This window comes from Macaca nemestrina, chromosome 1 (assembly GCF_043159975.1).
Source record: "Macaca nemestrina isolate mMacNem1 chromosome 1, mMacNem.hap1, whole genome shotgun sequence".
In the NCBI taxonomy this organism is placed as follows: Eukaryota; Metazoa; Chordata; class Mammalia; order Primates; family Cercopithecidae; genus Macaca; species Macaca nemestrina.
Genome location: NC_092125.1, coordinates 180,071,112 through 180,096,343, shown reverse-complemented (window position 1 = coordinate 180,096,343; position 25,232 = coordinate 180,071,112). Strand labels below are relative to the sequence as shown.

General features: G+C 57.1%; 1 protein-coding gene across 2 annotated transcripts in view; it reads right to left on the bottom strand.

Moving 5' to 3' along the window:
* The window catches only part of LOC105495086 (GLIS family zinc finger 1), a 233,185-nt gene that overhangs the window by 6,725 nt on the left and 201,228 nt on the right, over positions 1–25,232 (bottom strand). The window contains exons 4-7 of one of the 2 annotated variants that reach the window (XM_071092726.1): positions 17,158–17,319; positions 12,037–12,135; positions 7,890–8,022; positions 1,873–2,029 (exon numbers count right to left, since the gene is read on the bottom strand). In XM_071092726.1, the coding sequence (XP_070948827.1) occupies positions 1,873–2,029; positions 7,890–8,022; positions 12,037–12,135; positions 17,158–17,319 (551 nt within the window). Of the gene's footprint in view, positions 1–1,872; positions 2,030–7,889; positions 8,023–12,024; positions 12,136–17,157; positions 17,320–25,232 lie in introns of both variants that reach the window. The other variant, XM_011764269.3, reaches the window with a different exon arrangement.

Below are 25,232 nucleotides of genomic sequence, written 5' to 3'. Positions count from 1 at the left end.
GCGGAGCAGAGTGCACGGGCCCGAGCAGCGAGCGGCCTTCGTGGTTTATTTTCCTTTGGTTGGAGATGTTTTTCAGTTGGTTGGTGGGTGAGCAGGTGGCCTGAGCGGGTATGGGGGGGCGGGGACCATCGTAGTGGAGCCTGTGCCAGGTGAGGTACACAGTGTCAGGCGTGTGTACGGCCCTCACCACCTTCCTCAGGGAGTGCCTTCTAATGCCTTTCACAGAAGCCGCAGCTGAAGCTCGAGGAGGGCCTGGTTTTCTGGGTCCCCCTGTGCAGCCCCTTCAGGCTGCCTCTTCATGGCTCTCTGCTCACACTCACAGCCGCAATCTTCCCCTGCCTGTCAGCAGCCCCTCTGTACCCTCAGCTCATCCCTGAGGCCCCCTTCTCTCCCTTCCCAGTTCGGGTTTCCCACTCCCGCTGCCTCTGTGCCACCATTGCCTTCCACTGCCTTCCGGCCTCCCCCTCCCCAGCCTGAACCAGGCCCTGGCTCGGGATCCCATCCATCCAGCACCCCACAGTCCACCCCACCCCTGCAATGCTGCCCTGCATCCTCATCCCTAAACCTGAGCACATCACCGCTCAACACTCTTCAGGTTGAGTCTCATCTCAGGCCTTGGGATCTGGACCTGGTGACATCTCTCCCAAGTTCGTCACCCCACATGATGATTCATGTTTCCCAGAACACCCCAAGTTCTCACCATGCCTACCTTCATTCTTGCTACTCCTTCCTCCCAGCCTCTCCACTCATCCAACTCCAGCCTCACCTTGGAGGTCTGGCTTAGCCTCACCTCCTCTAGGAAGCCTTCCCTAATATCCTCCCGGCAGCCACACCCCACTGGGCTCTCCTCTGGGCTCCACAGCCCTTCTGCTTCCTTGCCGCACACCACTGGCCCCCTGTGTGGTCGGTCTCCCTCTCACAGTAAGCATCTCCAGGGCCAGAGTCATCCGCAGCCCCAGCACTGGGCCCAGGGCCTGCCCACAGGGGCTCCATAATTGAACACCGAATGAATGGGTGAATGAATGGCAGAAGGAGCCCAGTAATAATAGAAGCAGTGGGCCACAAATGTGGCGACGAAGCCAGGCTGGCCCCAGGCGCAGGCAGGCCAAGGCCAAGGCTGTAGCCAGGAGGGGGAAGGGCAAGGAAGGAGGAAGGTGCTGGGGCCAGGCCTGCAGGGACAAGGTGATCAGCAAAAAACAGCAGGGAGGGCAGGAGGGCGGGGCTGTGAGGCGTCCCCTCTGCTCATTTGCAAGAAAAACAGATTTTGGCAGATCATGGTCCAGCAATTAACACATTCAGCATTTCCAGTCAATTAAGTGGCCACAATGAGAACCACATTGGGTGCAGGAAGAGGCTGCCTCTCTCCGCAGTGATCCAGAAGTAAAGGCTCCCAGACAGCCCCCGCAGGCCGGGCAGCGTCACAGCTGCAGTGGCTGGAGATGGGTGTGGGGCCCAGACCAGCATCTGTGGAGTGCACGCTGTGGGCAGTCTGCTCCCAAATGCACAGATGAGCCAAGGAGACGCCAGAGTGAGGCCCGGAGGAGGCCTGGGTTCCATTCTGGGTGTGGCAGCCCAGAAGGCAGGGGTCGCTGGGAGGGGCCACAGCGCTTTCCCAGGGTCCTCCAGTGGGGAGGAGGGACTGCATGGAATGAGGCATTCAGAAGCCAATACTGTCTACTCAGGGTTACCGCAGGCACCAATGGAATCATGCACAGAAAGTGTGTGGAATGCAGTCCGCAGTCAGTGTTCCCTGAAGGTTGGCTATTTTCATTATCAGTAACAAGCAGATAGATAGTGCGGGACACTTGCCCTCCCTGCCTCCCCCCCAGAGCCCCCCTTGCTGCCCCAAGAGGACTGGCCTGGTGTACATACCCATCCCGGGTGCCCTCAGCCATGGGCAGAGGGGACAGATGGTGGTGGGAACTGGTGGTGGCATCCAGCGGGTGGTGCCTAGAAGGTACATCGTGCGCTGGGGGCAGGAGGCCTGATGCAAGTCCATTATGGGGGGTGATGGAGCCAGGATACACACCTGCAGGGAATAAAACAAGGCTCACTGGCCTCTGGCCACTCCCTAGAGATGGCTGTGATGGCCCAGGAGCTGTGTGTGCCTGATGATAGAGAAAGAAAGACAAGAGGGAAAATGAGCAACGTTGTATCACTGGAAGTTTAGGAGCCCCAGTAAGGGAGGTACTGGCCCCACTCCACTCAGTTCAGCCCTGCAGACCCTGGCTAAAGGGCTGTGTCCAGGCCTGGGGTTCACCCTGACAGCAGAGGTGGACTGGCAAGGGGCTGTCAGAGGCATGGGGTGCTCAGGGTGTGTGTGTGTGTGTGTGTGTGTGTGTGTGTGTGTGTGTGTGTGTGTGTGTGTGTGTGTGTGTGTGCGTGCGCGCGTGTGTCTGTTTTGAGATGGGAGCATATATAGGGCAGGCTGCCTCAAATCTCTGTGGTGCTGTTCTGGGAAAGAAGGGGCTTGTTCCATGTAGTCCCGGAAGCAGAGACCCAGGAATGGAGAGAAGCTTTAGAGCAGACAGCAGCCCAGGGCACCGCAGTGCCTTCTAACAGGCAGTGCTGCTGCAGGGCAATGGGCTGCCCTTGCACAGAATAACTACCTCCCCCAGAGATATGCAAGCAGAGCCGGGGTGTCCACTGTAAAGGCTTCCAAAGAGAGATGACTGCACTAGCTGGGTGGCACCTGGCTTGGGAGACCTCTGAGAAGGGCTGCCATGGATGGTTGTATGGGCTGTGTACTGAACAAGGGTCCCAACTGAGGAGAGGAGTCAGCCACATTCTAGTCTCAGATTCTAAACCTTCAGAAGACACCTGCAGGGTGATGCCACTTTTTATCACGTTTTACCCCCTAGAGTCCTCCCCTTGTTAAGACAGGGAGGCTAATAAATCAATGGGGGACACTAGGTCACAGTCAGATGTTGCTCCAGGGGCCCAACTGAGGGTTTGGAGTTGGTGAACCCAGCACTCCCCAAATGCCTTCACCAAGAAACCCTAATCGGAGTAGGAAATAAACTCCTACTCTGGGACTGGAGCCTAGGAAAGACACAGCAAGAGTTGTAAGTTTTTGATGTTCCCTATTTTATCTTTAAAAAAAAAAAAAAAAAAGATGAATGAAAGGCCTGCATTCCAGGCCACCACACCCAGAATGGAGCCCAGGCCTTCTTGAGCCTTGCTGTGGCTTCTCCGGGGCTCATCTCTCTAGGGAGTGGCCAGTTTTGCATCCCGTCTTCAATCTGGCCATGTTTATTTTAACAGCAATTGACATCATTTTCTTTGCAGTCCATGCATCCAGCAGATGCCCTGGGAGGACTCTGTGTGACCTGGGGACTGGCCCGGGGCTGCACTCATGGACTCTGTGGGACCTGGGGGCTAGCCCGGGGCTGCACTCATGGACTCTGTATGACCTGGGGGCTAGCCCGGGGCTGCACTGATGTGGTGTTGGCCAGTGTGCACCAGGGCAGCTGTTAACATGCTGAATAGCACTCTGGTTACCATGGATCCAGACCAGTGCTCTTATTACACCATAAGGACCAATCTGAGAATACACCAGTCTCCTTTCATGGATGGGGTAAGGGAAATTTTTACCTTCTCATTTGGTTGGGGTTCCAAGGCTAGCTCATCCCAGGCTCACCCCTTTGGCCCAGACCTGCAATTCAGGAGGCTGCTGCAGGGAATGGAGCAGGGCTGTGGCAGGGACAGCAAGCTCAGTGCCTCAGACAGCATGGCAGGGAGCAAAATAAATGAAACTGCACAGATTAATGAGGGGAGCAGCAGGGCCTGTGGCAAAGGGGGAGAGCACACGTCCCAGAAAGACCTTCACATGGAAACCGTTAAAAACAAACAAACAAAACAAGCCTGTAATCCCAGCGCTTTGGGAGGCCGAGGTGGGAGGATCACTTAAGACCGGGAATTCGAGACCAGCCTGGCCAACATGGCGAAACCCTGTCTCTACTAAAAATACAAAAAATAGCTGGGCGTGGTATCGTGCACCTGTAGTCCCAGCTACCTGGGAGGCTGAGGCAGAAGAATGGCTTAAACCCAAAAGGCGGAGGTTGTGGTGAGCCGAGATGGTGCCACTGCACTCCAGCCTGGGCAACTCCGTCTCAGAACAAAACAACAAAACAACAACAACAAGCAAAAAGTGCCCCTGTGCCTATGAGGCCAAACAGTTTGCAACTCCCGGCCTGGAGTTAGAGCTGCAAGCACCCTACGTTACGTTACATCATGTGAGATTCTACTATCAAAATAATTACCATTAATTAAAAACATACTATGTGCCAAACTGTCCACATTATCTAGTTTAACCAGCTTGACAAATGTCAGTGGGGAAGATAATATATTCCATTTTAAGATGAGGAAACTAAATATTAACAAGTTGAACAACTGGTCCAAAGTCACAGAGTAGGCGGCTCATCAGGCCCATCTTCCAAGCAGCGGGGAGAGAAAGTCCACTTGAGGCCCTGGCTAGGAGTGGCTCCAGCTCAGGTGATGGGCTGGATACCCAATTGAGGCCTCGGCTCTGGGACAGGCGTCACTGCTGGCTGCTGTGAGACCCAGGGGCTCTGGGCTGCCGTCCTTACCGCTCCCTGCCTCTGGGACTCTGCTCCCACGTGTAGCACCACCTGTCTGTCCAGCCACTGCCTCCCTCCCCAGCTGGGGGAAGGCGCCTCAAGTGGTGTTTGTGGAGGGAGCCTGGCGAGGAGCTGCCCACGGTTTGAGCCACTCACCACTCTCCTTAGCACCTCTTCGCCTGCCATCTTGAACCAATTTGGGGGCCTGACAGCTGGGAAGGCTTAGAATCCTGATCAATCCTGCACCTTCTCCCTCAGCCATGCTGACCTCGTGCTTCTCAAGTCCTCACTGCCCATCACATTACCGTGGATCTGCTCAGGATGGGCCTGGCAGATAAGCTCCCAGGGGTTGGGCGGGGGGTCTCCCGCGCAGGATAGAGCTGGTCCTTACTGGAGGGAGCGTCCTGCAATTGGACAATGGAAATTTGGCGTCTCCCTCTGCAGCCCATCCCTCACCCTCTCCCCTCTGTTCTGGACTCTGCGAATCCTCCCTTAGTCCCCTGCCCTTGCCCCTGCCCCAGGGCCAGGTCCCTGCCTGTCCAGTCTCCACACCAAGGACGGACACAGGGTGGGTGACCGAGTGTGTGAACTAGAGATGCCGACCATGTCAGTGAACAGCAGATGAGAATGAAGGAACCACGGGATTGCGAGGGGCAGCGGAAGTGGGGATGCCACGGGGCCTGATGGGCTCTCCCCAAAACGCACCACTTCAGGCTGTAAAGCTGTGTCATCAATCATCAGCCATGAGCGCGTAACCTCTGGCCCTAACATCTGTTCCCCTCTCAGCCATCTGCCCTGCGGCCTGCAGAAGAACCCAGCAGGCCAGATCCTGGGGCATCTAGGACCCTGGGCTTCACCTGGCTGGTTCTGCCCTCCCCGCTGCATTGGAAGCAGCTCGAGGACGGGTGCTCAGTATAGAAGAGAAGTAGCACTAGCAGCAGGGAGGTGCGGGCTCTGGTTAAGACGACAGCCTGCACAGATGGTCTGGGTTCCAATCCTGCCTCTGCCCCTGCTGGCTGTGGCTTGCGTGTGCCTTCTGAGGCCGATGTGAGGACGATGGCAGTGATGTCCACGCACAGTCCCTGGAGCAGCGCCTGGCACAGTCAATATGTGCTGGCTGTGCATGATTGTAAGGTGGATGAGTATATAGTCATTCTTCTTGCTCACCATGAACTACAATAACAGTAAGACGCTCAGTCACATAGGGTTTATATAAGTGACCGCATCCATGATCACATTTGTTCTCATAGCAAATGAGATCCCTCAGTGCCTGGGAGCGAAACTGAGGCTCAAAGCAGGAAGACACCACTTAATGTCACAGAGCAAGGGCAGCAGCTTCAGCAGGAGTGGCTCCTCCAACCTGTGATGATGGGGCCTCAGTTGACCCTGTTTCTCCTCAGTATCGTGGGTTCACATCCTACTGCACAGCGTAGTTGGGGATTGAATGAGAGGGTATTTGTGAAGTCAGAGGCCCAAGCAGGTGCTCGAGAGATGGCAACTGCTGGCCCTGTCCCTTCTCGCTGGGACAAGCCTGAGGCTGGCATCTGGGAGAACAAGCTTGCAGCCTGGACTGGCTGCTGACTTCTCTGGATGACTTTAGGTGACTCCTTCTCCTGCCCAGGCCTGAGTCTTCTCAAGGTGCAACTGATGGGGTAGGCACAAGACCTTTGCACTGGGGGCAGCACTGCTCCTCTGTGGCAGCTTTCTTTCTGGCTGAATCGGGAAGCAGCTTCTGAGGCCTTCTCAACACGGAGCTCCAAGTGGTCACTGTCATGACCGTTTATTAGGAGCTGGCACTTGAGATACCTTCGTCCCTGGGTTGGATCAGCGACCCGGTCCCTTCCAGCCCTGTCATTTTAGCAATTCTGACCCTGTGAGAAGCAGCCACGCAGAGGGGTCCTCTAGCTAGACGTGAGGAGGGTATAGACCCTCCCCCAGGCACCCATCCGCCTGTGTCCTCACCCTCGTGGACCTGCCTGAGCACAGACCCCTGGAAAGGGGGACCCATGAGAAAGGCTAAAAGGCTTTTCTTCCTGAGGCTGTTTGGCAAGTGCTTTGATATATTTTTAAATCTGTTGCTACTTCAACATTGAGGGGAAAGAATAAAAAATTAGAAAATAAAAAATGTTTAAAATGGTTGGAGTAATTCAAGAAATCCCAGCGGGTGGGCAGAGCTTTCTGCTCTGATATTGTGGTTTCTTTAGGGGAGTCGGGGGTAGAGCACAAGTACTGTCAGATGGAATCCAAAGGCCATGCTGCCCTTATCTGGGCTGGATGCCCAAGCCTCAAAGCCAGGAATTCCTGCTGTGGCCTGAGACCTGCCCCATGGCCCACAGCTGCTGGGAGGGAGAGACAGGCTACCTCAGCTGGACCAAAGGCCCTTAGCGTCTGGTTGGAGGGGCCTGCAGAGTCCCAGGGGTCCGGGGTCCCCATCTCTGGGCCACAGAGTTTAGCGATGAGTTGGAAGTGATTTGGGCTAAGTTCCTATCCTCTCAGAGCCTCAGTTTTCTCCTCTGGAGCAGGAGTCAAGGCCAGGGGCAGAATGGGCTCTTCTTGAAGACGGTTCCTCCCTGCAGATGATCCTGGCAGCATGGACCATCAGCAAGGGCACCAGAGCCTCTCTTGAGGATGCTCGGGGCAGCGCCGTGGGTTCCCCCAGCCCGGCTCTGCACATGTCCCCATCCTGGGTGCTGGTGACCCCAGAATGAGGCAGACCATGGGCCTCCCTTGAGGAACTCACAGTCTGGTGGGGGAGACAGATGGGCAGATGGGAAGCAGAGTGACAGCTCAGAGTGCTCAGCACTGGGGCAGAGCGAAGCCCACAGGAAGACTTCCTGGAGGAGGGGGCAAGGAGGTGGGTCCTGAAGGAAGGGCAGGAGCTACCTTCATGAAGGGTGGGAGAAGAGGGCTGGCTGGGTGTAGACAGTGCCCAGAGGTGGTGGGAGCAGGAGCAGAGAGTGTTCAGGGAACTGCATCCAACACGCCGAGGAGGAGGCAAGAGGCTGCCAGGAGGACCCAGGCCCCACACCCCTTGAAGGCCAGGCTGAGAGGGGTGAGGGCTTCATGCTCTGAGCAATGGGGAACCACAGAAGAATGGGAAGGAACGTCCGCCTAGTTAGAGGAGCCGCAGGGAGAAGATGGATTGGAAGTAGGGAGCCAGAGGCAGAGGCAGCCGAGTCCAGATGAGTGAGTGCCTACAACAAGTCAAGCCCATGTGGGCGGCCCACTGAGCATCACTTGTCCTTGACTGTGGGCAGAGAAAGGCCCCTCCTGGGCTATGCCCCTGGCCCCGCCTCCCCGCACACGTACCTGGGAGCAGCTCCTGGCCCAGGCCACAGCCACCCTTGCCGTCGCTGGCAGCCAGCTGTGTGGACGCGTGGAGCTGCTGCAGGGCCAGACACTCGGTCAGGACGTCGGCCTCCGCGTCAGGGCCTGCGTGCAGCTGGGGAGCAAGCAGAGGGAAAGGAGGTGTTAGTGTGAGACCCCTGCCCACCAGCAACCCTCCCGTTAGGGGACAGGGCAGAAAGGACTGCAGCCCCAGGGCAAGACCCTTCCCTTCACTGTGCCTCAGTTCCCCATCTGTGAAATGGGCTGACTGTGTACATCGTGAAGATGGTGTTAGTCCAGGTCCTTTGAGAAGCAGATGCCACGATGGGATTCAACATGCAAGGATTTAAATGGGAGATGTGCCATCTGTGAACTGGACGGGCTGGGAGAGCCCAGGGACTGAGAGAGGGAGGCAGGGAGAAGGGGTCAGGCGGGAGCCTCCAGGACAGGGACTCAGGGAGTCCTCAGCAGTCAAGGTCTGCTGGATGTCAGGGAGTCCAGCGCCTCTTAGGAAGGCTCTGCCTCAGTGTCCCTGCTAGGCCTGCCACACTCAGTCATTGCTGGGAGCAGCCTGTGGCAGTTTGGGCCTCAACACATACACAGAATGGTGGCAAAGTGCAGCAGTGGGGCCTCCCATGGGTAGCTGAGGTCTACAGGTGCATTCTGTGCAGCCACTCCGGTGAGCGGACACGGTAGGAGTAAAGCGCAATAGATGTGCAGTCAGCCTCCCCCAACCCCGCCCCAGCTCTTCCTTCCTTCCTTCTTAGTACAAGGTTCAGTGGAAATAGTTCAGGGCTAGGGATGAAGAGCTGGGCTCGGATCCCATCCCACCTCTTCTTACTCCCTGTGTAATGCTGGACAAATAGCACAACCTCTTTGGGTCTTGCCTACCCAGCCTGTAATAAGCAGCAACAGTCACGCCTCACCCCAGGCCATAAGCAGTAATGAGGCGATGGCTGGGGGCATGCTTTGGAAGTGCTGTGGTAGGGCTGGCTGAGCTCCAGCTGGCCGAGCCCCATCTGGTCACCCCATCATGGGCACGATGGATCCGTATATGGACTTGAGGTCCCTTGGCTAAGGGCAAGCCTGGGCTGGAGTGCACCCAGTAACCCAAGCAAATCTTTGGCCAACAACCCTTGGCTGTTCCCAGATAGTCACCTCAGAACATCTTCCAGAGCCAGAATGGGAACAGGGTGAGGCCTTCAGGACACTGGGCGATGACTGGGGCAGGCACCTGGATGGGAAGGGCGCTTCTCTCAGAGAAATCTGAAAGCTTGGCTCATCCAAATGCTCATCTTCTCCAGGACAAAACAGACCCAGAGAAGGTGAGAGCCCTGCCCCACATCACACAGCAGCTGAGAGCTTTTCTGCCCTCCCAGGCCAGCAGGGCCAGGCCCAGGCTTGGAGAAGGCGTGCCCAGCCTCGAGATGGGCTCTCGGCTTCCTGACCCAGCAGCTGTTTTCCATGTAAATTAAGTTTCTGGCAAAAGAGAGCCAAGGCATGTTCTTGTAGACCGCAATGTCGATCGGATTAGGAGCAGCAGGAGAGGAGAATTAAGGAAGAAAAGCATTTCTAATTCTCTCTGAAACGCAGCAGGGCTGCCAAGGACTTGTCATAATACAAGGGTAGCTTTACCCAGAAAGATACATCATCCCTGATGGCTCTTAATGGATGCTTATTGTTGGAAAGTTTGCAGATCTGTGGCCCCAAGTCCCCAGGGGCTCAGTGCGAGCCAAGCATGGGGCCTGGGAAAGCCAGGACAGGATTGTGGTCTGCCTGGGACAGAAGCCTCCCGGGTGTGGCGCTCCAGCCTACTGGAGCCTGGGCCATTCCCTGTCCCCACTCAGGCCCTCAACCTGAGAGCAGTGAACGGAGCTCAGGCCCTGGAAGCAGACAGGTCTGGGATGGATCCTGGCTCTGGCACTTCTGGGGTGCATGATGCTGGGCTGGTTTGTTAACTTTCTGAGCCTTAGTTTCTCCATCTCTAAAATGAGTGTTTCATGACTCTAGTCCCCACATTTTGGGAGGCCAAAGTGGGAGGATTGCTTGAAGTCAGGAGTTTGAAACCAGTCTGGACAACAAAGTGAAACCTCTGTCTCTACAAAAAAATATTAAAAAAAAAAAAAAAAGCCAGGAGCAGTGGAGCGTGCCTCTAGTCCCAGCTACTCAGGAGGCTGAGGCAGGAGGATCACTCGAGCCCAGGAATTAGAGGCTGCCATGAGCCATGATCATGCCACTGTACTCCAGCCTGGATGACAGAGTGAGACTTTGTTTCTAAAAATAAAATAAAATGGGAATTAAAAACAGTGCCCACACCTACGGTTGTGCTTTCTTTCTTTCTTTTTCTTTTTTTTGAGACAGTCTTGCTCTGTCGCTCAGGCTGGTATGCAGTCCAGCTCCTGGGCTCAAGTGATCCTCCCACCTCACCCTCCTGAGTAGCTGGGGAGCTAGGGTTATAGTGAGGGCTAAATGAGATACAGGATATGAAGCCCCAGGAACAGTGCCTGAGGTGCAGAGGCACCTGGGCTAAAGCACATCCCCTCCTTCCTCAGGGAACCTGGAGGTGATGTTTCACCAGAAAGTTCATGGCGCAGGCTTTGACCACATCCCTCTCTGCTCCACAGCTTCCAATGCTCCCCACTGCCTGCAGGCTGGAGACCAACTTCCCAAGCCTGGCTGTCCCCTCCCATCCTCTTTCCCACTGAGGCCGCTTGCCCCCAGCACCCCATCGCTGTCTCCCTATCCCAGGGCCTGAGGCAGCTGCTTCCTCCAGCCTGCAGGCCTCTGTTCTGTTTCATTCCCGGCCGTGTCCACAGTTCACAGAACAATGCTTGCAACACAGTAGGTGCTCTGTAAATCTGCTTGAACCAATAAATGTGATCTTCCCACTCTGTCCTCCTCTGTCATGCTAGTGTCCCCAGGTTGGCCCCTGGTGTTTCTTTCACCCCCACACCCTCCCTGGCACTTAAGAACCTTCCTACCCTGGCCCCAGAATTCCATAGGAGTGCAGGTGTGAGTTAACCCCGCCAGGTGGGCTCTGCCCCCAGCTGCAGTCCTGTCCCTCCTGCCATGGCCCAGTCCCTCAGGAACTCACACACGGCTTGTCCAAAACAGCATCCCCAACCCATTTTCTACATGGCCCTCAGGGTCACCTCTCGAGATGCCATGTCCCTGCTCTGCTTAACAGCCCTCAATGGCGCCCACTGTGCCCTGGACATAGCCCGGCCCACACCACCTCTCCTCACTGTGCTGTTCAGCCCTGAGAGAGGAGTGCCCACTGGTCCCGCACACAGTAGGCGTCAGGCTTCATCCCTTGCTCAGTGCCAGTCACTCTGGGGAGCGTTCTTCTGAATTCACCAGCCAAACACTTAGTCCTTCCTCAAGACCAGTGAACACATACACCAATTTCTGTTGTGAACTTTTAAATTTGTGCCAGGTACAGTTCTAAACCCTCAGCATAAACCATCATTTACTCTTGACCACAGCTGTCTAAAGCAAGTCCTTTGTTGTCCCCTCTGATGGCTGAGGAACCTGAAGCCCAAAGGCACATGCCTGGGTACACAGCCAGCGGAGGCGAGCCCGGCGGGCCCACTCCACGCTCGCACCCCTAAACACTGCACCCACGCCTGATGCCACTTCCTCCATGGACCTTCCTGCTCCCACCCAGAGGAGCTAAGGCCCCCTCATCTGTGCCCTGGCTTTTCTCTGCACAACTCTCTCACCATCTTAATGACATGAGGTGGAATCATCTCTTTGTGTCTGCCCTCGCCTGCCAGGCCACTGAAAGTGGGGCTGTGCTTTTACATTTCTGCATCTTCTGTGCCCGGCACAAGGCAGGACATCATGTGTTTACCACACAAGCTGTCGGGGGTGCACAGACGCATGGGGCAAGGAGCTGGTGGGCAGTCTGTGGGTGGTAAAGGGCCAGCTGTGGGTCAGCAGAGACACTCAGGGCAGGTGGGAAGTGGACGGACAGACGGACGGACGAATGGATGGACAAACAGTGGCATACAAGGCAAATGGGTGGGCAGATGCACGTGTCGAGGGTGGGCACCTGGCCTGATGCGGTGCAGGCAGCTGCGAGGCGGGAGGGGCCAGATGAGGAGGGCTGGCTTACCTTCTTACGCACCTGCTGCTCTTTGGCGGAATGGGCCTTGACATGCTTGCGGAGGGAGCTGGGGTCTGTGTAGCGCTTGGAGCAGCCAGGGATCTGACAGGCGTACGGCTTCTGTAACATGGGCGGCACGGGTGGGGTGAGTGAGGCCCATCCCTACAGGCCACGGGCCTTTGTGTGACCTGCTGTGGGGAGGTGACCAGGCGAGGGGCTGGCTGCAGGCCAAGAGTGCTCTGCCTCAGCCAGCCCGGCCCAGCTGTGGGGAAGGTGCCTGGCCTGGGAGCGAAGCAGGGGGTTTGTGTCTTCATTGCACCACCATCCTGGGACCTCAGGTCAGTTGCCTCTCCTCTCGGAGTCCCACTCATCTTCTCTGAAAAATGGGGCCATCTGAGGTCTAAGGGTTCTTCCAGGTTGGACCCTGGCTCTGAGCCAAGTCCACTCTTTGGACCCCCACAGCTGCAAGTAAGCTTCAAACAGACAGGGAGTGCAGTGGGATGGCTGCTCTGCAGATGGGGAGGAGGAGCGGGGAAGGGGGCACCCACACAGGGCCAGGCTAGGGGGCACTGGCCGCACCTTGCATGTAGGTGCAGAGGCACCGGACTGCTCTCGGGGCCACAAGAAACCCAGTTCCTCCTGCCAACAGCTGTGAGAGGCTGGAAGCACGGCTGGATCTCAGAGACCATAGGGCTGGGGAGTCTGGTGAGACTGGGCAGGTGGGGGGCTGGGGGGGCTGGGGCACTGGGGAGGTGGGGAGGCTGGGGAGGTGGGGAGGCTGGGGGGCTGGGGAGGCTGGGGAGTCTGGGAAGGCTGGGGGGCTGGCCAGGCTGGGGGCTGTGCCCTGTGCATGGGGAGTAGACAAGTCTCTTCCCCTCAGGCCCCCATGGCTCACCCAGAATACAAGAAGTGGACCCCAAATCCATCCCCACTGCCCCTCCTGAATTCCTGCCCCGGCCCCACCCTGCCTCCAGGCCTCGGGCTCCCCACACACTCACAGCCAGAGGGGAAGGGCTTTCTCACAGACCCGCTCTTGCCTTTGAAACCCCTTGGTGGCTCCCTGGTGCTCTACAGGCCATCTCCTGGCACTATAGGCCCTACACCTCCCACCGTGGGCACCTCCTCAGCTCTCCCACAGCCACATCACCTCCTCTCCAAGCCCTCCTCGCATCCTCCACCCCCTTCCCAGGCCAGAGTGTCCCCCTAAGCGCTGTCCAACCTCTGTGCTGGGCTTGCTCAGGGTCCCTCTTCTCAGCCAGGGAGGGACCTCTCTGACTCATCCCAGGTCTGAGTGACCCGGGGCAGGGGACGCGTGGCTCTAATTGAATCCTGATCTCTCCCAGGGCTTCCACAGGACCCTGCTTGAGGATTCGGGCTGCTGCTGGGGCTTGAAGCTCACAAGGCTTCCCTTTGTGGACATGTCTAGTGCTTCTGTTCTCTCAGAAGCTTCTGCCCTGCTGGTACTGCAGGGGATAGGGGAAGGATTGGAGAAAATGACACCTCTCAGAGTGAGTACCAGGGACTGCCATGTCCTGCCAGACACACCCACGTGGAACTGCCCCCAGAACCTCAAGGCAGCTTTGCCCCTGCTGGACTGAGGAGAGGCTGGGCCAACCTCGGACCCAGGGAGAGGTACCCATGGCCCTGGGACCTCATGAAGGGGAGGAAGCAGAAAGAGATGACCATACCTTGGTGCTGCCACGGAGAGTTGCCAGATTAAAGAAACGGAGGAGAGCAAAAAGAGAGAGACAGCAGTGAGAAGCTTGCTGGGGTTGGCCTGGGAGGGAGAGCGGAGGCCTGCCGCGGACGGCCCCTGCTGCCCCCAGCCTGCCCCACCCCAGAGGTAGGCTCCCTCTCTCACACACCATACACACACACACACACACACACACACACACACCCCACCACCACCACCACACACCACATACACACCATGCCATACACACCCACGCACCACACACACGTGCGTCCACACGTGCCCAGGCACACACACGGCCCTGCCCTGTCCCTGAGCCGGCCCCAGGACTGTCCCTTGGGGATGCTGATACAAATCCACTCGCTTTCGTCTAAAAGCAAACAAGCCGGCTCTGTGTCTGCAGGCGCATTCGCCTGGAAACGGGCGGCAAGGCCCATCTCTCTGTTTGTTTTTCCAGGGCCTGACGTGTGTAGAACATTCCTCAGGCCCACGAGCCCTCAGGAAACCCTGTGGCCGTCCCCAGCCAGCAGCCAAGCCCCGCCTGGAATCGCCATGTGGGCTGCAGCGCTGGGCGGCCTCCCTCTGTCTGTAATGAGGACGCTCCGTGTCTGCTCCGTGTCTGCCATGCGGAGCCCCTGCCCGTCTGCACTTAAAGGCCAGCTCTGCTGGGAGCGCTCCCCTCTGCAGGCCCGGTGCTGAGCACCCGCCATCCACCATCTCCCTGAGCCCACACCCACCCAAGACACTCATCCTGCTTTGCAGAAGAAGAAACTGAGGCCTATATTTTGCCCAAGATCCCACAGCTGGGAGAGGAAGGGAGCGTGTGCAGGCCTCTGTTAGAATGCCTCCTCTGCTCGGTGGCCTCGAATGGTCCAGTGAAATGGGCAGGGGAAAGAGAATCATCCCGATGGGGAAGCTGAGGCCCCATGCAGGACAGTGGCTTATTTGAATCTGCTCAGGGGATCTGTGCAGTCAGGACTCGAGCCCCATACTGAGAGCCTGGGACACGGCAGGATGTGGTCAGCACCCAGTCAGTAAGAGGACAGACAGGGGAAGGCTGCCCAGTCTATGTGTGGGGCCTCACACCTGCTGCCTCAGCTGACCTCCCTCTCTCTCTGAAGCAGGGATTTTACCTCTCAGGAAGCCCAGGGAGGCCAGGGGCTTTCCTCAGACCTCCAGGACCCGGAGGCAGGGCCACGATCACAACCCTGGTCTGGTCCTCTCCGTCTGTTCTGAGAAACTTTCCCGCCCATGGAGAGAATCCCACATTCTACAATGCCAGAGGGGAGCTGGGGACATAGCTGGTCCCCTCTGGAAAGCAAGGCCCTGCCCTGCAAGGGGCCTGACCCAAGGGGCCTCTAGGGGCGGGTGCTGGGGTAGCAAACTAGCAACACAGAGCTGCCTGCGGTGTTTATGTGGGGGGCTAGATCCAAGTGGGGTGCTGGGCTTGGCGTCTGCACTTCCCAGGCCTCCCTGGGACCTCTTGGGGAGACGAAGGCCTGAGATAAGCCTGCGGGCTCACTCTGGGCCTGGCCTGACCGAGGCCTTGGGGCTTTGTTCACACACCAAGTGGGGGCCAGAGGCCTGTTGCTTTGGGGCTGGGTCCAGGAAATGCAGTAAGGAGGGAGGGAGGAAGGAGGAGGGACAGGGAAGGTGGCCCGAGAGGCATGGGAGGGTGGGGAAACGGTGCAGGGAGGCCTGGCACTGTCAGCGCTGGCTTGTGGCCTCTGGGAGATATAACTGGGGGTGCTGGGGTACAGAGTGTGCCTCTCAGGGCCTGGGCCAGGGTGCCATGGGCCCCTTGGGCTGAAAAGGTGACAAAGGCAGGGAGATTTGCTAGCGCCGCTCCTCACTTCATGTCCGCAGCACAGCCTGTGACAATGAAGCTGAGAAGGGGAGGAGAGCTGGGTTCAGGTTGGGGACGGGGCCCTTCCTTGCCACCCTTACCCCTCTGCTCTGCTGCATCCCCCAAGATGGCTTCCACATCAGCTTTTCCAGCAGAGAGCACTGGACTCGGAGTGGCGCAGCCGGGTTTGCATCCCAGCTCTGCCACACACTTGCTGTGGACAGGGCAGAGGGCTCAGTCTCTCCGAGTCTCAATTTATGAAACGGGGATAATGGGCCCCGTCTTGGCTGATCACCAGGATGAAACTGGGGGCAGTGTGTGTGAGACTGTGGGGCCGGATGTGCAGAGTGTCCCCTGCAGGGCCTGGCCTGCCCCCAGGAATATTGCTTCCCTGCTGTTTTCTGTGCACTGAATCTTCTGGGTCTCGGTTTTCCCGGCTCTAAGGTACATGGCTGGCATCAGAGGCCTGCAAGTGCCCTTTCGGCTCTGACCTCTGCTGTCTCATGGCCTCCAACTTACTCTGGAGGGGTCAGCTGCCCTCCTAGGCCCGTTTCCTCCTCATCTGTGAACTGGATGGGCTGAGGGGCATCTACCCAAATCCCCCAGCCCCTGACCCACAGAGTTCCCCAAACACCTGCAGGAAGCATAGAGAAGCCAGCCTGGGGCCTGGACATGGCTCTGCCCCAGACCCCAGTCTCCTGCGGCACATGGGGGCTGGGATCCTCCTGGGGCACGTGCCCCTCACCCAGGGTCTAGTGTAAGGCCCTGGTCTGAGTCAGCTCTGCCACCATCCAGCTGTGCGATGGTGAGCAGGCACTGGCCTCAGGTGTCCCGCTTCCCTAATCTGTCAAATGGCTTAGTGACTGCCCCTGCCTACAGCGCGGGGTCCGTATGAGATCCTGCGGGGTGAAGTTTTAGGAAGCACTCTATTAACGACACACGGAGGGCTGCCTGGGCAGACACTGGAATAAAGCTGCCGTTATCTACGCCTGGCGCAAACAAGGGAAGGGAGGTGGGAAGGGAGCCAGTATCTGGAGGCCTGGGTCACCCGCAGGAGCCTGGAGTCTTAGGCACTGCCCACCTCTGCTGCTCGCCTGCAGGGCTCAAGGGACAAAGGACTGCCCTGGAGAGTCTCTGACCTATGTCTACGGAGGGGATGGGAAGAGCAGGGAGCAATCTGCTCTGGGCGTGGCTGACAGGTTCCAGGGAGGGGACACAGGAAGGTGAGTGTGCTCCCTCCATGAGGCTGTGCACGGCTCTGGTTCCCAGGCTGGTACCCATAGGCCAAAGCAGTGCTTCTTAACTGGGGCAGGTTTGCCTCCCCTCACCCCTGGGGACATTTGGCATCAGAGAGTTTTGGTTGTTGCGACTGGGAGTGGGAACATCGCCTCCTCTCTAGTGAAGAGAGGCCAGGGATAACTGCTAAACATTCTAGAATGCAGAGGACGCCATCTGACCCACTGCCCTGCCAAGCATCATCCTGCCCCGAACATCAGCGGCGCTAAAGGGTAAGGCAGGGAGGCAGGGTCTCTGCACTGAATGAGTGGCAAGTGCGCAGCCGTCCTCCACCCCGCCCTGGGCCTCTGCCTGCCGGGCCTACCGTGTCTAGGTGGGTGCGCTGGTGCTTGGCGCGGTCGCTGGAGTTGCTGAAGGCCTTCTGGCAGCCCGGGTGCTGGCACAGGTACGGCTTCTCGCCTGTGTGGCTCCTCAGGTGTATCTTGAGGTTCTCCAGCCGTGAGAAGGCCTTGCTGCAGCCTTCAAACTGCAGGAGAGGCTGGTGAGGGGAACTCCCAGCCCGCTGCACACCCCACCCCTGCATGGAAACTAACCCCCTAGTTCTGCCGGGCCCTAGCACTCCTGCCCCTCCCATCCTGCCTGAGCCTCTGGAAGCTCCGGATCAGCCGCCTGTGAAGTGCTCAGGACCCAGGCCTTATCTGGAAACGCCTGGTGAGTCCGGAAAAACAGCACCCCGACTTAGAAATGGGGCATGAGGGCTGGAGAAGAAAGTGGCCTTTCCAGTTCTGGACCTGAAAGGCTCCCCTCTCCAGGGCCATCTGGAAACGATGCACTGCCCTGACCACAGCACATCATGGAATCAGGACTCTGAGGGCAGGCACGTGTCCCAGCACAGAGAGCTGAAATATGGACGGACCCACAGCCTGGATCTGAATCAGGCTCTGTTCCAGAGAGGCTTTGGGCGGTACTCTGGACCCCTCTGTGCCTTGTTTCCTTGTTTTCAAGCTTGAGACTATGTGGCCACTACTCAAGGCTGACATGAGGGCCCCAGGGGGTAGGACACTGAATGTGGCAGGGTTTGTCAGTCTGGAGCACAGAGTCGATGCTAACTGCTGTCAGAACAAGAGCCACATTTGTAAACTGAAGGGCCCTTCATAGATCCTGTGGCTCTGTGATCATATACTGCCCTCCACACCTCTCTTTAGGCCCAGCCCATGCCCTAGATCAACATGGGGAGTTGGCCAGAAAATTTCCAGCCTTTGTTCGTTCAAGTCACTCTTTCACAGCCACCCACCAACCTCCCTCAGCCTTCAAAGTCAGCTCAAATGCCGCCCAGCAGAGGCAGCAGCCTCTGGTCCTTCCATGTGATGAGCTGCTCCTTCTGGCTTCTCCCCATCTGTCCCTGTCCCAGACAGGCTGATGTTCTGGCCACGTGCTTGCATGGGTGGGAGAGGGGACCAGCACTGATGGGCGCCTGCTACATCCAGGTGTGGTGCTGGGTGTTGGACACACAATAGCTGTGAAGTATATGGCATTAATGTCCCCATCTCAGAGATGGAGGCTTCATGTGGTCAAGTGACCTGCCCAAGGTCATAGGGCTGTGACATGGCAATGACAGGGCTTAGGCCAAGTCTGATGCCAAAGGCCAAGTGGCTCTGCTATGCCTGCTGCCTTCCTAGGGCAGGTGACTCTTGAGGAGGAAGGGACCAGAGGAGGCTGGCCCCTCTCATGAGCCATGGATTTCCTCCAGGGCTGAACAGCCAACCATGAGCACCTAACCCAGATTAGGGCCCATGGGAGCCCGCCCCTTGGAACCAGGGGCCAGCATGGGCTCCCAGCAGCAGGTGGCCCAGGATGAGCTGGGAGCAGCCATGTTACCCGAGGACTGGCGCTCCCAAAGCCTGCTCCCAAAGCCTCCTTTCTCTGGGGCTCATCTGCGGGGAGTAGGGGAGGAGCTGGTTGGGTGCCTGGGTGTGGGCTCATTTCAGACCCTGTGGTCCACCTGGCTGATTTTCATGGCCTTGGCTCAAGGCTGTTCAGCACATCGAGTAATTTCTGGTGTGAGGCTGTTCACTGGGACAGACTGGCTCCAGTCTACAGTGAGTACCAAAATGCAGACAGAACTCAGACACGGGTCCTGCCCTCTGGGTGTATAGAGCCCATGCGGGAGACGCACACATACACACCATCATAAAGCGACGCGGTTGAGCTGTCATGGAGGGAAACACAGGGGCTGTGGCCACGCAGAGGAGATGCCTAAGCCAGCCAGGGGGCCGTGAGATGCTTCCACAGGCTTGATGACTGTAGCGAGCTTAGATAGACATGCAGCAGTGTGGAGACACAGGCAGGCAGTTACCCCAAAACTGATGCATTCGCCTCATTCAGTCTCTGGCCTGGCCTGGGCCCTGAACTGCGACCAACAGATCCAAAGAAGATAGTGGGGTGACTCACACTGAAGGTCAAGGAAGGGCAGGCTGGGAGGCACCAAAGCATGAAAAGGGTACAGATTCCCTGTGAAGACCCCTGAGCGGTTGATGTGGGGTTCATCATGCTGCCGGTGGGCTGGGCTCTACTGGCAAGGAGTCTGCAGGGAGCTCAGAGGCCAAATAGCGGGAACTCAAATGCCAGGCCAGTGAGCCTGAACTCCACCTTGGGGACAGTGGAGACCCTTCTCCTAAAGAAGGGAAAGGACAAGGTCAGATATGTGCTCTAGGAAGACCCCTCTGGCTGAGGTGACAAGTGGGGACTGGGGAAGGAGAAAGGAAGACGGCAATTGTAGCAGTTCTAGATGAGGGTCACCAAGGCCCCATCCAGGGCAGAGGTGGCAGATGGAGCACAGGCCAGGGGACAGCTGCTCAGACAGACATGAAAGACACAAGTGACACAAGAGACAATGATGGTCCTGGGACAGCTCCCTCCACGCCTGTCCCCTGGAAGCCCAGCCACAACTCAGGGCCATGCTCTGCTGGGGTGAGTCCAAGGCGAGCCATCCACAGCTGGGTTTTAGAGGCTGTTCTGCTTCCTACTTCCAGATGTTGTGCCTTTTCCATGCATCCAAACCAGAAGGGAATCCTGTTTGGGCAGTAAATAGGCCGCAAGCCACCTCCCTTGCTCCCCTGCAATGGCCTTGTGCCAAGCTCATCCCAACGTGAGATGGGGGAGCCCGGGCTAGAGACCGGGCTTCCTCTCGGCATCCAGCTCGTGCCTTTTTTCCTCTCTGGCCCATGCAGGGTGGGGAGGTATCTGCAGCAGAGGGCAATAACCCTCCGGGCTGCATCATTTTCCCGACTGGGGGAGAGTGCTGGATCAGTACATCATCTTCTCCCCAAGGTCTGTGTATTCCTGCCTTGGCTAACCCTCCACTCAGCACAGTTGCTCCTACCCCCAGCCTCTGTTCGGACTGTCCCCCTCCTGGGACTCCTTCCCTTCCAACTCTCTGACAATCTAATGCATACGTTTTTCAAACACAAGATCTGCCGCTTGGTGTTCATGGTTTTCCAACATGGACCCAACTGCCTCTCCCATGCAGACGCTCCACACGTGATCTGCAGGAGTGAGACTGTGTCTGAAGAGTCCTGAATTCTGTTAGGAATTTCCACACCCTCAGGCCTTTGCTTCAGCCATTCCCTAGGCCTGGAATGTCTTTCCTTTATTTGCTCATTTAGCAAACATCTACTCCTGTTGCTTAAGCACTCCCTCTGAGACGCCTTCCTCAACCTTCCCCACTCCCTTCTCTGCGACACCCGTGAGCTTGTGGGGTAGGTTTTCCCTGCACAGCCATGGCCTTCTCCCCATGCCCCCAGGCTGAGAGTTTGAGAGTTCCTTGAGGGCAGCGCTGGCATCTCAATCATGGGGCAAAGGGTGGGATAGAAGCATGATATGGGGGTTGCTGGGCATGCGGTCCACGCACCCCTGTGAGTACACCCTCTCACCCCAGTGTGCAGGAAGGTACTTCGATATGTGCATGTGCACTGATGCCCGTGCTGTGCCCATGTATGTTGGCCCAGCCTTGTCCTACTTCCCGCCCCCTGGAACTCTCCAGAGCTGAGCCGCAGGCTGGGGTATAATAAGCAGCTGCCCCGGATGCCCCGATGGGAGTGGCCCATCCCTCCAGGTGGAAACAGAGATAGCAGCAGATGAAGGGGCACTACCCCGTCAGGACTGGTCTGGGATGAGGATGCTGTAGGCACCCTTGGCAGAGCCAGAGTCATGCCCCACGAGGACCAGCATCCCAGACACGCCAGGGGCCTTGAGGGCTTATGGGCTCTGCCTGCAGCTGCCTGCCAAGGTCCCTGTGGTCCTTCCTAGTCAACAACTGCACAGATGGGGACAACACAGGCACAGAGAGAGGGATGGGAGCGATCATCAGTTCAGTCCCTATTGTGTGCTTGGTTCTGCTGGGCCTGGTGCTGTCACAAATGTGGCATCTTATCTTCTCCACCACCCAGTAAGCAAATATTACTATCCTCACTGACAGATGGGGAGCTGACGCTCAGGGTGCAGCCAACACAGGGGTTACACACACGGACCCTGGTGTAGACCCAGCCCAGGGGGCACTCTTTGGGTCCCAGGAGCAGCCTCCAATGAGTGCAAGGTAGCCTTTGGGGTGGGCGTGGCTTGAAGGGGCCCCATCCACCGGCTGTGTAGGGCTGAGGGAACTGCAGGGAGGGAACCACTGGGTTGTGGGGGCACAGGTGCTGCAGAATGGATGCATGGAGCTTGTTAGAGCAGAAATGCAGCCATCCAGCACGTCCCTGGCTTCGGACCTTGGTTTCTCAGGGGGAGGGAGAACTTACCTTAAAGTAATGGTACCGTGACCGAGGGCATCGTAATGATTCCATGGGGCCTGCACCACAGGGAGTGCCACTGGGGCAGGGCCTTCCTGACACCCTAGTCGCTTCAGTCTCTACAGTACATATGTCCTGGACAGACACCTGCTTCCTGCTGCCAGTGTCCAAGGGTACACTGGACCCCCATTGCAAGGGCTGAGTGCCTCTTTGTGGGGGGTCAGGGAGGGGCATTGTTCCCCCTGTGCCAGGGGCACTGAACCTGAGCTATGCCACAGGCAGAACTGCCATCTCTCCTAAGAAAAAAACTGCCTGCAACACGAGGTAAGCCCTGTGGCCTGAAAGCCACCTGCGCACCCCATCCCTCCACTCCCACCTTACCACCCACCCACCCAACCCTGCTACTGTGCACCCCCCATCCTTCCACTCACATACTTCTGGGAGTCACTCACTCATCCTCTCCTCTTTGAGCACACGGGTTCTTATCCTCCTGTCTCGCTCAGCTGCCCCTCTGTGTGCCTGGCAGTGTGCTGGGAGCTGAGACCCAAGGGCATCAAAGACCCACAGCTCCAAACACACTGGAATGTGTTCAGAGCCCTAGGAAGGGGCTGACCCAGGGGCTTCTGGCTGGCAGAGGCTGGGGAGCTACAAAGGCCTTCACAGAGGAGCTCAGCCCTGATGCCCAGGCAGGGGCTAGAAACACAGAGCCAGGAAAAGCATTCCAGGGAGAGGGCAAAGCATGAACAACAAAAGCAGGGAAGCTGGAAGAGGTAGGGTATGTTCTGGAAACAGTTAAGAATCTGTTGAGCAGAGAAGGAAGTGGAGCAGGGAGAGGAGAGGTGAAAGAAGAAATGGGAGTTTTGGGGGCTCCCTTCATTCAAACACATGGGGTAGTGGTTCCTTCTGGAGCAGGCAAGTTTGGGGATTTTTGATCCCAAAGACTTCACAGAAGCCACCCCATGCAATGACTGATGCGGCACAGGCTCTTCACTTGAGGGACTCTGGTGCGACTTCTACTGGCTGGACCACCCCAGGTCATGCAGGACTGATGTCCTGGGTCTGAGCTGTCACTGTTTCTTCCATCTACCTTTACTAAGCACCCACCGTGAGTCCAGGAACTGGGCTGGACTAGTGCCAGAGGGTGCAACATGGGCGCCTAGGCCTCAAGCACATATGGCCCTGAGTTGCCGGCACAGGGCCAGCCCACCTTGGGGCCTCTCCATCCCTCATGGTGGGTGGCTGGATGGGTGTGGGGCCCCTGACCTCCCACCTTCTACCTGGATGCTTGAGCTAGGAACATGTTCCCTCCCCTCCCAACCCATTTCCATGATCTATCTGGAAAGAAGACTTAAGCCCATAGCTCTGTGTCCCTCCCTGCTCAAACCCTGCATGGCTCCCCAGTGCCTTGACATGTACAGATCCTCACCCTGGCATTCTGGCCAGCATGGTCTGGTGGCTTGGTGCTGGCTTGGTGGCATCTGTACCCTCCAACCCCCATACCCACACCACTGCATTTTAGCTTCAGATCAGCCTGGGTGCAAAGCTGGCCTCCACGTTTCCCGACCCAATGAATCAGGGTGAGCTCATTTCACATCAGAGACCAGATACCTCAGACATAAGAAGGGGCACACTGTGGGGGCTCTGTGAACCACTGTGTGCAGAGGCGTCAGCGCTCTGACACCGTCTGTCCACGCAGAGAATGTTATGTGCACCTTTTGTTGAGGGCGGATTTGAAACACCCTGGCTCAAATAACCAAATACACAACAGACTGATCTGGCCAGAAGGAAAGGCTCCCACACCATGGGAACGGAGAAGGTGATACTGAGGGCAGGGGGTACTCAGGATGGGGAAAAGGAAAAGCAGGCATGTCTAACAATCTTGAAAAATGTGAGGATAGGTGGTTAGGTTTTTCTTATTTACCCCAAAATACACAAATAGTAAAATATATTTGAAGATGAAGTTGGGGTGAATTCAGAATGATAGAAGTGACTGGGTAACACCCTCTCTGACACCTACCGTGGGCCAGGTGCTGTGTGTGTTTCATTTAATGCAGACAACGTGCCCTGCCGGGGAAGCTACTTCCCAACCCACTCTGCAGAAGAAGAAACTCAGGCTCAGAAGGTGGATGTCACTGGCTCCAGGTCACACAGCCAGTCAGTGACAGAGCAGGAATCTGCCCTCGGGTCTGGCTGACGGGTCTGTATGTGTCCCTAACCATCTGGCCACTGCCTCAGGGACTCCTACCTAAAGCACCAGAAACACAAGCTCTGTCTCAGGAGCTGTTACTGTCATTTCAAACCAGGCATCACAGGTTCCATTCCCACGGCAAAGCCAGGCCCGGGCCCAGCCCCAGAGCTGACGCTGGGAAGAGAGGATGCCCACAGTGGATGCCTCCATGCAGAAAGGAAAACCAGGTGGCACAGTGGAGAAGAAAGTACCAGCTGATCCGCAGAACAGCCTTGAAAGGCCCAATTCCCACATGTGGGGCGTGTTACAACAGAAGATTAAAAAAACGGGGAAAATACCCCGGGAACCATGAAGCCCCAGACCATCTGGAGTTTTATAGTGACAGGCAGGGGAAAATCAGAACCTAATTGAAAAATGTCCACTGCAATCCATTACCGCTGCGTGCAGCTCACAGAGCAGAGGGCAGGAGATGAGAGACAGAGGGGAGCCATCCCAGCAGCCAGGGAGGGGGTGGCATCCTCGCCTCTGGGCCAAGCCCAGGGACCCCTCAAGCTGTGGCTGGGGGATGGGGAGGGCTGAAGCCCAGGATCTGCTGGGCACCGGCTCAGACGTTCGAATCGCAGGGTGGGTCCACCTTCCTCAGCAAGCCGCACTCAGAGCCTTTTATGCATCTGTGGATGGGCTAAGAGCATGCAGGGGAGCCCCAGTGCAGTGCCTGGCATGCCGCTGGCACTGGGTGATGGCATTTCTCTCCCTCTGGCCCTGGGGAAGAACCAAGGGCCCTGTTTCACATGTGAGTTGGTGACACCGCGCCGCAAACCAAAGTGCTGCAAACCAAGTCACGCAGACAGAGGTTTGTGCTGGGCTGCACCACCGGGAGCCTGAACCTGGGCTAGTCACATCTCATTTCTGTCCTCGTTTTTCTCTTCTCTAAAATGGGGCCACCACAAACGACTGGCAAATGAAGGAATACGCCCAGCGTAGGAACTGGCACGTAGCTGGTGTCTAATGAATGTCAAGTTTCCTGCCTGTGGCTGGCATGGCCCAAAAAGGAGGCAGGGTTCAGTTTCTCATGCTCTAACTAAGAATCTCGACACAGAGAGTGAAGAGGAGGTTTGGGGGAACAGGGCATGGCACGGGGGCAGGGGAGGAAATGCCTTCAGTTTTAGCATTTGCCAGTGACTTGCTTCTAAATAAACACATCTCTGGTTTAAGGGTAAAATATATTGGGTTACAAAAGTCTGGCAGGCCATTCAGGGATCAACTTCTCATTTTTGTACAAACTTTTAAGTTACTTTACAACAATGATGTGGATGTGGGAAATGCGGTGCCAGCTCCTTCTCCAAGATGTCAACTAATCCTGTGTTTGGCCAGCTCTAAAGGCCAGCGATCTGGGCACTGAGGGCCACTCCTCACTCCTGCACTCTGGGAGGGGCCGCTGGCTGGCCTGAGGTTACTGTCCTG